At 42.1% G+C, this 13,825-nt stretch overlaps 1 protein-coding gene across 1 annotated transcript in view; it reads right to left on the bottom strand.

The window, feature by feature from the left end:
- The window catches only part of PIK3AP1 (phosphoinositide-3-kinase adaptor protein 1), a 25,703-nt gene that overhangs the window by 2,001 nt on the left and 9,877 nt on the right, over nucleotides 1-13,825 (bottom strand). The window contains exons 7-13 of the mRNA XM_009073258.1: nucleotides 12,426-12,615; nucleotides 6,218-6,313; nucleotides 5,517-5,696; nucleotides 4,657-4,719; nucleotides 3,270-3,475; nucleotides 1,664-1,736; nucleotides 1,193-1,348 (exon numbers count right to left, since the gene is read on the bottom strand). Coding sequence (XP_009071506.1) covers nucleotides 1,193-1,348; nucleotides 1,664-1,736; nucleotides 3,270-3,475; nucleotides 4,657-4,719; nucleotides 5,517-5,696; nucleotides 6,218-6,313; nucleotides 12,426-12,615 — 964 coding nt within the window. The remainder of the gene's footprint in view (nucleotides 1-1,192; nucleotides 1,349-1,663; nucleotides 1,737-3,269; nucleotides 3,476-4,656; nucleotides 4,720-5,516; nucleotides 5,697-6,217; nucleotides 6,314-12,425; nucleotides 12,616-13,825) is intronic.

Below are 13,825 nucleotides of genomic sequence, written 5' to 3'. Positions count from 1 at the left end.
ATGCTTCCTAGTCTATTTCTGAGCTAAAAATGGCAAGTTTGTTCAAAGAACCTTCAGCAACCATCTATGTAAACCCATTTAACTGTCATGGACTCAGAGTAGGGATTGTTTTTGCAATCACTCATGCCATCTCTGAAGGGGACAGCAACTCACAAACATATCCTACACTGCTGTGGCTGATTTCAGTCATAAATTGATAATGTTCTATAGGGCTGTGAAATACTGGGACACTAATGTTCAGAAACCTCTGTATTGAAATGGAGGCTAGACAGGTTTTCTCCTAAGATGCAGTCCCTCCCCACTAGCCTTGGTGAGGTAACTCTCATTATCAGCTGGTACAAACAGCAGCATTTAAGGGTGCTAAATATTGTGGTAGGTTCCATTCTCACAATCAGACCATGAGAAAGCACCAACTCTGCAGACTCATTAACATTTCTCTCACAACTGCTTGTATGCAAGTTACTGGCTCAGTCAGCTGCCTCTAGCACCTATTCTGGATGTGTGCCAGCTATAACTTGACAAGAGCCACAAAGGTAGTAACCTCACTAGGACTCAGTTTTCCTTTCAGAGGACCAAATTTATCTTAATGATTTCTGCAAGCACTGCTCAGTCTGCAGTAAGAGCAAGAATTCAGGGATTTAATTTTCATAGACTAAACCTAATGAAAACCAAAGACAATAAAAATGTGCAGACTGGCCAAGTCATTCAAGACATCCCACAGTTGCCAATGAAAAATGCTGTACTTCATCTGCAATTGAGGAAATGGCATGTAGAGACTGGTTCCCAGGCTGCAGTGTAACTATGCCCTTCAGGCCAGAAGAGTACACAGCCTGCTGGCAGTCACAGCATGGGAGCATCCTTTTCAATAAGACAGCAGCTGCCTTCTACTTTTAAGAACTGAAGCCAGGTGGTATGCCTTCCCTGAGAAGGCTCAAGGGAATCTTTTGTTTAGCTTTCAGGTTCTCCTTCTGCAGAGATGCAGACACAAGATGCCCAAACCACTTGATGTATCTGGAGTTGCTTTTCCAGTTCTGAAAACAGCCAGCCTGAGGCACGCAGGGTTTAGAGTGGTGGTGTCAGTGCTGGGATTCAGGAACAGAGGTCCTGTCCCCTGAGCTGACTCTAGGGTCAGGCTGAGGAAGTGTTTTCCATCCAGCTTTCCTGTAGAGAGGGTGACACAGGGCTTGCTTACTTGTTGTGCTGGATGTGCTTTCTGTTTTCCAGTCTCCTCGCTTTAACTCCTTTTTTGGTGGAAAAACATTTTTCCTGGGGGTGTATTCATATATTCCACATTCCGGTTTCCCCAAAGTATTATGAGAACGTCGAATCGGTACTGTAATTTCCAAATCTGGAAAGGAAAATGAACTGCTCAGAAGGGTCTATGCAATTACAGCCTCTGAGAGACAGTTTTGCACACAATCACAAAGGGGCAATCATAACTGTTCATTAATGAATCAAGATGCCCTCCACAGATGTGAGCATCCTTTCCTTGTCTGTGAAACTGAGTAAAGCAACTTCCCTATGTTTTTGCCAATGGGCACATGGACGTGAATATTAAAATATCACAGAACTACAATACACGTGGACACATTTCTGCCCGAAGAGCTTATTAGTATTGCTAGCTGAATCATTACCAGAGAATGTCAGAATCAGAGTCTGTTACCTGCACTTTTGTCCTTCTTTTGCTTCTCCATTTGCCTCCTGGTTATGCTGTCTCGTAAGCGTTTCAGGTTTTCCTAGAAACATCACAAGATACTCTTTTCAAGGCTCTGGATAAAGGAGGATGAGCAGCTTGCTGACAAAACCAATATTGCATTTCAGCTAACTTTGCAGCCAGGCTGTAACAAAGCCTGCTAGACCTGGCTGAAGTCCAAACCATGTCAACAGGTTTTAATCTATTCCCTTCGGAAACCCATGTGTGCCTTTCAGAAGCCAAGTTTTTCAGATGTTCATTGTGTATGTTAAGGTCAAGTTCACACACTCACTGGCAGTTTCCATTGTGACACTAGCACAGAAACAAGATCCACAATCAAGTAACTGCACAGTCCTTTCTGTACTAATGAACAGGTAATTCTGACTGCAGGGACAGAAAAGGCTGCCACACATCCCAGAGTGTGAGGGACAATTCAGAAAGAATTTAAAATGTCACCAATGAAGCAGGAGGGAACACCTGGAAATGTAACTGGGAGCAAAGTCTCTTCACCATTGTGTGGCAGCATACTGCACCTTACAGCACAAAAAGGTGGGGAGAGAAAAGACAACTTTTTTTCAGTGGGGAAATATGTACATATCTTATAGGAGGAAAGCCCTGAATGGGTGGAAAGGCAGATGAAGCAATTGCTGTACTACAAAGCAAGATTTGGAGCAGAGATTTTGAAAGCTGCTCATGGGATGGGGCACAGAGCATGCCACTTCATCTCTTCTATAGACATGTACTAAAGTAGCACTGTGTTCCTCATTAACAGAAGGAGGAATTCCTCTGACTATTTCTGGGTAGAGAAGACCCTTCCAAGTGAGAATGGGGAGGAGAAAAGCCTTGGCTTTGTTCTGACAGCTTCCAAAACAACATCACACACCAGAGACAAGCACCTCAAGTGTGAGAGCAGACTGCTACAGCATGAACAAAAGGCTCCAAAAGAAGCAGGCAGTGGCTTTAAAGAGGGAGCCTCACTCTAACTTGAGAAGGAAAATTTTGAACTATGACTGCTAGTTCCATCAGTCATTATGTCACTGCTGCCTACATAATGACTCCCTCATTCTGTTAAGTCACCCAAATACTCTGCTTTTCCTAATGACTGTTGATAGATCTTGCCCAGCTGCAAAGAACAGTTAGTCCTGGAGCCATCAACAAACACCTAGGGAGGGATCAGACCATGTACCAGCTAGGACTTTACAGCCAGTATACCATCTGGGACACAGAGTCCTCACTGATCTGAAATGGATGAGACCTGACAAGCTAAATGTTCATCAAAGAAGTCCCCTGCCAGCAGGTAGGTGCTAGGTGACCTCTAGAAAGCTAAATTCGCCAGCTGGATTTTGTCCAATTCCTAGTGTACAGATCTCCAAAAACTAACAATACTACTGCAAGACAAACAGATCTGTAAAACAGCTACCTGCTTGCTGCTGCCTGGGAACAGCCCCTACACATCAGGGGGAGCAGCAGAAGACTTCCTGCTCCAACCAGGAAAGAAAAGTACTCACACTGAATGGCTTATGACATATACCTGGAGAGACAGCTGCATTTCTTAAACAATAGAGTAAGTCCGTACCTGCTGGAAACGGAATGATTCTGATCTCTTTTTCTGGTTCAGTTGCCACTCCTTAAAATGAAGTACAGCTTCATCCACTGTGAGTATGCCCAATTTCACTTGCTCCTGTAATGTAATCAGCTGTCGTTGACCTGGAGTTTTCATTCCAGCAAATGGATCATATATGCTTGATTGAGACAGGTCCCTTACAGGCCTGACTACTGTCTCTGGAGAGAGAACACCACCACAAATATTACTGAACTTGTGACATCTTCTTTCACTGAATACAGAGAGCTCAAGCACCCTTGATATAGCAGAGATGCAAAAATCAAAATAAATCAGTATTACGTACGGAATGTTTCCTAAGTGTTTTGTTAGGGCTAAAAGCCCAGCTGAGAGGTAGCCCTATACACAAATACATCCCAGGGATAATATCTGTTCTTACAAACATAATTTAAGTGAACAACACAAAATGTATCCCTTAAAGTGCTCTACAGCCACAAAACAGAGCTTTCACCTTGACAGTCACAAAGCTAGACTCTTCCTAGGTAATCTGTGCAGTATAACTCCAGAAGCTGAAAACTCATTCTACTGGCATTTTGTAACATAAAGAGGAGTTCCCAACACATGATAAAATGAGATAAAAGCTCAGATGTGGTACCTGGCACTCTGATAGTGCACAGGATAAGAATTCAAAGAATAAAGACATGGTTTTGGAGGTGCGGAGATCAATGCCAATCAGTTCACTAAAGGTTAAATTACAGGGAATAATGATTAATAAGGAGTGGCTATAACCAGGACATCAAAAGTGGGACATAATTTGCATGAATATGGCTCACATCTGTAGGTAGATAGGGTCCGGCGAACGGAAGATATCGCGTTGTACGGAAAGGTAGAGCCCCCTTTCCCTGTAGTTTTAATAGCCAATAGTGTATTAGCCTAATTTGTAGCGTAAGCAGACGGATGTGACGTTGTAAAACCTGAACCATATAACACCTTGCTGCGTAGCAATAAATGCCATTTGCCGTCCACCACATTGGTGTCAGTGAGCTGATGGACCGAGCAGCCTGTGAGTGGCTGCCGTGCCGTTCCTGAACCAGGTCGCCACGCCATCAAAGGCAACAACATCATAAAAAAGGACTTTCCTGATCATTATGATCCTGACTGACAAACTCCAAGACAGGTGATATGTACAAGTACATGAAGGAAGGGTACTCCCCTCACACTCTGCAGTTGTAAAAGTTTCCAGTGTCCCATAAGATCAGAAAGGCTGGTCATTCATAGAGGACTATTATTCCCAGAGCTTTGTAAAACACTCTCTTATGCCATATTTCATGCAAATGAAGCTACCTAAGCAGATCTGCTTTTGGACTACTGGAAGGATTTTCAGGGTGAACTTCTGACTTACCTTTCTTAACTCTTCCTCTAGGGACATAAAGATTCTCAGGTCTTCGAGCTTTCTGTGCAAAAACTGAAAAATAAAGATTCTTTAGATACTGAAATGCATCTCATGAAGACAGAAATAGCAAGGATGAATATGGGAATCATACATGATTCTGCACTGCATTACAGCTTCTGTTACCCTATTGAGTCCACTGAAGACAACAAGGAGTTATACAGTAGAATTCCCTTTCTATTGACCTCAGAGAATTTAGGTCAGCTATCTCTAAGAGAAATCTGGACATGCTTTCCCAATAGTCGTCTCATGGGGGAAAGGAGTCACTGAAATTACTCTCTCACATGTCAGTGTGGTTCTTGTTAGAATGTGTGTGAAATATGAGCAAGATTTCCCAAACTGCCTAGCAAACTAAGAGGCACAATCTTCTTCAACTTCGGTTAAATCCCACCTCAGAGGGAGGCACTGAGGTTTAAAATCATGTCCTATTACAAATGCAGTTGAATCAATGACACTGTTACAGAGCAGCAATGCCTCGATTTATTAGCTTGATTGTGTCCTTGTGTCATCAGGATCTTTCCTATTTAGCTGGATTTGTTTATACCATTTGTGGATGATCTGTCATCCTGCTGCTTTCATTAAGAGCAAGCTCATGCCAAGATCTTGGGATACAACATACTCACATTTTCAGAGCAGGCATAAGATGAAAAACAGATCTGAAATTGGACCCCAAAGGTAATCTAACTCCAGAACCAAACAATCCAGGGACCTTGAGAAGTGTAGGCTTTCTTAGCATTTACTTGTCAACTGAAGCCCATGTCAATGCCATGCTACAGTTGACTAGTCTACCTCTCCACTGGTACCCAACTCACTTTTAGAGATGTACAGCTCATTGTCTGGCTGTGGAGAGGTAGATTCTGGTCTTGGAACAGGAACTGGAGGTCTGTTAGCCATCTCCTGTGGAAAAGAATCTTGTTCCACTGAGTAGTATACATCTTCAGCATCCTGCTCATAAACTCCTTCCTCTGAATCTGGCACATCCATGCTACTGCCTACAATAGAGTAGAGTTTGTAAGAGTAACAATTTGGCCACTTCACTGAACACTGGTTCCCTCCAGATGCATTATGTACCACATTCTTACCAAGCTGGCCATTTCACAGGCAAAAACATCCAGTTTTGCATTGACTTAAATATGTCAAAGCCCTTCAAGTCAGGACTTGATAAAGCCATGAACATCTAGTAGCATGCAACTCTTTGCCACTAAACCTGTACCATCTGTTTTGATGAAGAAATAGCGAAAAACCTAACTCTTTTAAAGAGCTTGAGGAACAGTTAGTTTAATTAATTCCAGTTAATTAATGTATTATAATAGTTAACAAAATCAAACAGCGCATTGGTTTCCAAAAGCTATTTGTGATGGTCTACACAGTACTATAGAGAATTATTCCTTTGTCTGAAACAGGCAAACAGTGTGGACTATCTCCTATCCTTAAGAGGTCAAGGAGAAATCTCTAGTTCTGTTTCATTGCTCTAACTGTGCTACTGCTCTCCCTCTCTCTAAACAGGTCTCACCTTCCAAAAACTTGCGGAGCATTGAGTCTTTTGTAGTTAGAGAAACTTCATCTCCAGCAACTGGAGTGTCTGGTTTGGACTGAAGCATCTCTACATCTGAAAAAAAATCAGAAAGATGAACCTGTTAATTATATCCTTAAATTTATGGAATGATGTAATATAACAAACTGATGTGGTATTTCTGGTTTATGTGACAATCAAAGAAGAAGCTGGACAACTGATCAGACATTCACCTCAAAAAAGACTTCTAAGTTGCTAAGTTCAGTCCACTCTTCACAAATCTTTTACAGCTTACACTTGAGGGTGACTAACATTGCTACTGACAAGGCTTCAAGCAGGCACTAAGTATTGCTTATTATTGAGAGTGTGTTGGCCAGGTGAAAGTTTTGGGCCCTGCACAGTGCTCCTGAGAGGAAATCCTGTGATTCTGCAAAACAGGACATTAAGGGCAATTTTCCCATGACACAGAAGATAGTGTCTGTTTTGTTTACTGGATAAAAGTCAGAACAGTTGGCTGAGTTAATTACTTGGACTGGAAGTTGTTTAGAGGGTCAGATGATAATTCAGTATTGAGAATGGAGTGATGGCAAACAATAAGACATTTTGTTAATTCAGTGTTTTGACATGAAGAATTCTGATTTTAAACAAAAGGGTCAACCTCACTGTAACCCTAAAACTAATCCTAAAACTAATATAGAATGTTATGTAACCATGCTCCTACTGATACTGAAAACAAGAGTGATATAAATGAATTCTTGAGGCATATCTTTTACTATGTCATAGATCTATTGCTATGTAAACTAGATGGTTTGGGTTATGTGTAAGAATATGAAATATTTTTCATGTTTTTTAATATTTTGTAACATATCTTACTTCTTCCTGCAAAACTGAGGAGATTATGAAAAAGGGATGCTAGCAAGATTTTGTAGGGGTTTTAATTAATCAACAGTTGTCAAAGGACTCACTGAGAGTCATGTGAATGCACTCAACCAAGACTTAACCTTACAGGAATAGCTCCAGCATAGCCACAGCACTACTGCATGCTGTGTGGACTAACCACACCAGCAGCTTCTACAGAGCTCTGCTGTCCATGCCATGTTGCATGCTGCTGGGGCTAATTTTCTCACCACCAACCAAATATAAAATTCACTTGAGTGTCACTGCGTCACATGAAAGCACTGATTTGGCACTTGAGCATCCTAAAGAATCAGCACTACAGACTTGTATTTTTCTGTTGAGTGATTTTTCCACTTTGTAGCCACCTTGATTATTTTTCACATAGCTTTTAGAAATGAATCTGTAGCAAATATAGGCCCAGAGGAAAGCCACTACTTTATGGGTTTGGGGGCAGAACAGAATGCGAGAGGTGTGCAAAGTTCCTTTCATTCTTTGTGGAGGAAATATTATCTCCCCAGTTGTGGCTGTGCTCTGCACAGGGTTACTAAACCAGCAGTGCAAGAGGGTACTGCAGGTTTTGCTTTCCATCGCAGTCAGTGTAGCTAAATTAATCATCTAACTAGTTCTCCTTGCCATCTTGCTACCCTCTTGCACACTGGGCTGTCACATACAGAGAAGACCTAACATCTCACCCATTACCGTAACTGCAAAGAAGTTCTCGACTTTGTCAGTGACACCTTTTCCACTTGCTACAAAAACAGGCTACTGAGACAGAAGTGACAAGAAGGTGATGCACACAAAAGGGTATCACAGGAAAGGTCCCCAGATTTTCCTGGGGCCACTGGAGATAGTTGTTCTGAAGGGTTAGCAGAAAGAGCGTTAAGTAGTTTCTAGATGTCAGAATTTAGCAGCTAAAAGGTATTTATTCGAAGAGTTTCAGTTTTCCTTTGTAGGGTTTAAGGCTCCAGAAGGGAGCTCAACCAACCTGCAAACAGACAGACACACAGAAAATGAGTTATGACCTACAGACCCTTCACAACAGCTAAAATATCCCTGTGTGGGCATCCTTTAGAAAGCAGTAACAGCCTTCCCCCTGTAAATATTTGCAAACAGTAGATGCCAGGTATTCTTGCATATGAAGCAAGAGATCAGTCCTTTATTATGTAAGACAAAAGCTTCAATGTGTTGGCATAAATCACAACCCAGAACTTTTTAAGCAGTTATATTTTTGTGCACAATTCTCTCAGTTTGATCAAGGATGACAAGGAGGTTACTGTTTCTTGGATTAACTAAGGCAAAAATAAAGATCAACGAGAATCAGCATTGAAAGTTTGGTCTCAGGAGAATAAAAATGGAGGAGGAGGGAGAGGATACATGAGAAAGTAGAATAAAGGAATCACAGCTTACTTATATACAAACTAGCATCTATTCTTTAGGTGCTGGAGGTCTGAAAATTACAGGACAATAGATTTTAGTCAGCTGCAACTCCCTAGGATAAAAAGGAATGCATGTTTCCTGCTTCTTTTGGAGTTCTAATGTGTTGCTTGTGCACACAAAGCTCTGCTGCCTTCCACTCAGGAGTCTTTTCTTGAAATTCTCTGGTTTTCTTATGTAGCCATGAAACTCACACTATCTAGGGTCTGAGTGTCCACACAGTTCATAAATATGGAAAGTGCTACGAGTCTAGATGTTTCACCCAGCCCTCAGCTACTGGCACTGCCTGACCTTGGACAGTGGAAATACAGCCTACCTCTTTCCCCAAGTAAAACAGTGTAACACCACACACAAACCAGACCATTTAATCTTCACACAAATCAAAGAGGTTTTCAGCACTTTGAAGAGCCCTTGCTCTCAGAGTGCCTCCTGTGCACAGCTCCAGCCTACTCAAAATAATTTGTTTTGCAAAAATCAGCAGGAGGTGCTGGTAACGGGAAAGCAGAGAAACCAAAGCACTTCATCTGATGCTGTAGTTCACACTACCAGCCTGACATGATGGAGGCAAACCCTCCCTTTTTTGCTGTTCAGCTACTGTGACTCAGCTACATGATATTTACCTGCAACCTGCACTAACCTGGAGCATGTTCTGGAAAATTATGTTTGACTGTACAGGTATTTTAAAAGCAGAGTAAGAGGGAAGTGTGAGGGAACTGCTCTTCTGAAGCAGGAACAATTAGTTTAATGATTAAAAAAACAAATAAGGCAATTCAGTTTCATTAATAAACGGCAAATTAGGTAACAGCAGGAGCTAGTAAGATCCCACTGATGTGGTTAAGAGTACTTTATGATCTACACTGCTCAGGGCACTAAGACCTATCTGGGAAAGAATGCTCCCCTACAGCAGGAGGAGAGAAGTGTTCTGTAGATTAACAAACCTTTTCCATTTATTTTAATTCCATCATTTATCCCAAAATTTAAAGGCACAACTAGCAATTCACCACGGGTGTGTGCAATTCATGCAGCCCTTGCACAGCTCCTGCACTTTCTCTGAAAGTGTTTTCCCAGGACCAAATGCAGAGAGGAAAAAACCATTAAAATGCATTGGAAAATCAGAAGCATCATGAAAAACACAAGAGCTAACAGAACACTCTGGTATTCAAGTCTTTGCTACTACTTCTAACTCATTACAATGGCTCCAGTCCTGTGTTACCTTATCCTCAAACCAGTTCCTGCCAGACAAATTGACCCTGTGGTAGCTAACCTCCCTTTGATCAGTCTCTGAAAAACTGGTGGAAGCACAACTTGATCACAATAAATGGGCATGCAGCCACAGTATGGCTACACCTAAAATAGTCCAGATATTGTCCTCTACACCACAGCCATATCTACTCACATAAGGGTAATTCCTGGAAAAAGTACCTCAGTAGAAGTTGATTATGATTTCCTAGTGAGTTTTTCATACTCACAAACCTTTAAGTCAGTACAGAAGCTTGAATGCTTTATTTGTGATGGCAGCTCTAAACCAGCCAGCACTCCCATTGATTTCAGTGGAGGTTTGCCTGTGTGCTGGTATTCCACATGATACTGAAACACCATCATTTGGAGAGAACCAATCTAAGTGCCGAGAACTGTGCCAATTTAACTTACCTGTTACAATACAGGTAGATTTTAAGCACTGTTCAGACAAGCTGTAAATACTCTTCAGGCAAAGACTAAAAGACTATACAAGAAAACCAGACTCCTGAGTGGAAGGCAGAGCTTTGTGAGCAGGAGGAACACACTAAGAGAATTCCAAAAGAAACAGGAAACATACATTCCTTGCTGAGACATTACAGGTAAGCTATATACAGCATCTCACCAATGAAGGAAACATTTTAAAACACAAACTCATTCATCTCTGCTTTTCAGTGAGGGAATCATAGGTACCTACTTTAGGGACACAGCTTGGGTTTTCATCTTTTTAGTCCTACTAGCCCTGCAGAACCTACAGCACATTTTCACAGCAGGAGAACTTCCTGATGCTGATCCCAGAGACCTCTGCCACCCTGCCAATGGGGCTGTGCTTGCAGCAGCTTTCCCTCAAGGACATCTACCTGCTGGGCCTTTGCTACTGAGGAGGATTAAGGAAAGCATCCCAACTCGGGCTTCAAATGCACAACCTTTCCCATCATATGGCCATCTTTCCTAGCTCTCCATCTCTGTGCCTGTCAGCCAAGAAGGCTCTTTTTCATGGATTTATCGAAAACACCAGCCAAACTCCCTCCTAAGATCCGTCCATCAGAGTAAGTAAGGGCAGGAAAACCTGTGTGCTTGAGCTGGTGGTTAACTTAATGTAGCTTGTTTGACAGAAACAGGCAAGAGAACGTGCACACAAGCAACTGAGGCTGCAGGCTGAGGGAGGTGATCTTCAACAGGGAAGAAGAAACCAGTGCCTTAAAACAATTAGTTCTTCCAGCAGCAGTCTGCAGGTCAGGCAAATGGTTTTCTTGACAGGAATAATTTCTGGTCTAAATCTGAATCAATAAGAGAATCTTTTCAAAGAGGCTTTTCAGAGTCCAGTTCAAAAGTGCTAAATTACAGGGAGCTCAAATTGCATCCATGAAAGAAAGGAATATCCCCTGCATATTTTCTGGGTGATCTGGGCATTTTAGGGCTGGAAGAAGACAAACTGGGTTTAGTAGTTTTAAGCATGTTTTCCCACACCTCCACAAGACTTAGTCAACCAACCCCATTCAGAGGTGCACTGATTGCAGACAGAGCTTCCAAACATCTAGAAACTGTGAACATTACACTACTGCAAACAACAGCAGCTTTGTTCCTTACAAGTCCAACCTGATTTACTGCTTATCTCCACCTGAAGGCAGAATAATCCTGGTTTTGCTAGCAAAACTATCCCTGCAGCAGCCAAACAAAACTTTGCTGAGAAGTTTGTGATTTCAGGCAAAGAAATTACAGTCTTCTAGATTTCATAATCAACAAAAATGAGAAGTGCAGCCCAGGACCAATATATCCTAAAAGTGTTTCAGTAAGAAAGCTTTTCCCTTGAGGCAGCACAGTTAAAACCTGCAGAAACGCTAGAAGTCCTTATGGAGGAACTTAAACTATAAGACGCTAGATTCTCTGCTCATCGTGGGAATCGTAAAATGTATCACTGGGCTGAAGCCAGACCAAATAGGCAGGTGAGAACAGCAAATGTGCAATTGCTTAACATGGGTACTTAACTTGATATTTACAATTGGCCTCACTGAATATTAATGGAATGGTGAAAAAGTTGAAAATCTGCATATTCATCAGAATTACATCTATTTTTTTAGCAATAAGCCAAGAGGATTAGAATAATGATTTTTCAGGTATAATCTTCTCAGTACACATTTCTAGATGTTCACTTTCTTTTGCTCTCAATTTGTTGAGCCAGTAGTTCAGCTCTTGTTTTTCAGTTTCTGAGTTGTAAATAGAATCACATCATCTTTCCCGTGACTGTCTGTAAGTCAGTGTCCCTAGGTCCCTGGTTCTCAGGAGGGAGAAGCAGGACATGGTAGAAAATTTAGTCTCTTCTGAATGCTAATTTACTTGCTCAGGGTTCAGGGAGTCCTCAAAACACTGTGGAAACAGCTCTTAATCTTGTACACTACCAAGCAAAAAAAAAAAGGTATAGAGCAATTTTATCAACCAGACAACATCAGAACTGGAGCATAGTTTCCTTTTGGTGAGAGCACAAAAGCTGTAACTGAGGTGCTACAAACAAGACCTCTGAGCAACCTGATCTAGTTGAAGATGTCTCTGCTCATTGCAGGGGGACTGGACTAGGTGAGCTTTAGAGGTACCTTCCAACGCAAACCACCCTATAATTCTGTGATTCTATGAATATACATACAAAGATCTTCTGGAGCACCAGGGACAAATCCAGCCATGGATTCATAAAGCTCTTCATCAGAGCCAGGATTCAAGGAACACTTCATTAACAGATCTGTGGACAGATGAGCCATGGACTCATAAACAGCCTCATCCTCCTCGCCTTGCATCAGCTCTTCCTTAATGTGACTCTTCAGCATATCTGCAGTTTCCTGGAGGGGCAGGAGGGCAAGAAAAAAAAAACAAGTTCAGTCTCATTTAAATATAGACTCTAGAGAATCAAAGCAAGCAAAATATATCTCACTCTCCCATCACTGATGGAAAAAAACCCACTTCTAAAGGCAGCCCATTCCCAAAGATAAGGCTTCTCAAAGGAATTAAATCCCCACTACAGTTGTCTGGGCCCAGCCTTCAACATGTATGTTGTAGTAATAGGTAAGGAAGGTGAAACAAGCTGGTGGTGACACGTTCTGAATAGGCATTACAGCTTCTCACTCCATCAATTTCATGTCCTACCCAATGTCTGCAAATGACCAGAACATAAGCATAGCTCATTCTAAAAATACAAATGCTTGTCAAAGGCTATTTTGGAGCAAGTGTAGCTAACCATAAGGAGGAAAGCTTGCCACATGCAGAGCACCTGCAAGATAGCAAAGTTTTAGCTTTGATGTAGTTTAGTTTCAGTTTCTTGGTATTAGCAGCAGCATGTAACACCCAGAGTGGGAGTACACAGACCCTTTTCTGTGATATTAACAGGAAACCTCACAGCAGGCAGCTGTTCATGTACTACAGGCAACTTCCGATTCACAGGACAGCAGAACCTTTCTCACAGATTTTCAGCACAGGTTGGGGGGCAGTGCAGGTCTTCACCAAACCATACAAGGGAGCAAAATGTGAAGCTTTATCCCATCCTCTTCCCCAAGTTCCAGCTATGTCACAAGCACAGTCATCTTAACCAGTTGCAATACTACAAGTATTCACATCCACAAATCACATGGATCACTTCCATCCACAAATACCAATTCATGGGCCTTCAATCCACAGGGCATATGTGTCAAAACTGTCTACACATGCTTCCCTCCACAGTCAAAATGGGAGAGGCAGGTAGCTCATATGATGCTTTACGGAGGTGCAGAGGAACCTTTACCAGAGAGAAAGTTAGATGAGTAAAGGGGTTTACTGGGATTTTCAGATATCCATACTAGTAGTGCTCCTAGTCACTACCTTGCAATGGTCACACTGGTACAGATCACAGAATCATAGAATTCCAGGGGTTGGAATGGACCTTACAGATCATCTAGTCACATCCCCCCTACCATGGGCAGGGACACCTCCCCAGTAGACCAGATTGCTCAAGGCCTCATCCAACCTGGCTTTGAACACTGCCAAGGATGGAGCATCCACTACCTACCTGGGCACCCT

Source organism: Acanthisitta chloris, unplaced genomic scaffold, assembly GCF_000695815.1.
Source record: "Acanthisitta chloris isolate BGI_N310 unplaced genomic scaffold, ASM69581v1 scaffold31894, whole genome shotgun sequence".
In the NCBI taxonomy this organism is placed as follows: Eukaryota; Metazoa; Chordata; class Aves; order Passeriformes; family Acanthisittidae; genus Acanthisitta; species Acanthisitta chloris.
This window is presented reverse-complemented; position numbering and strand designations above follow the sequence as displayed.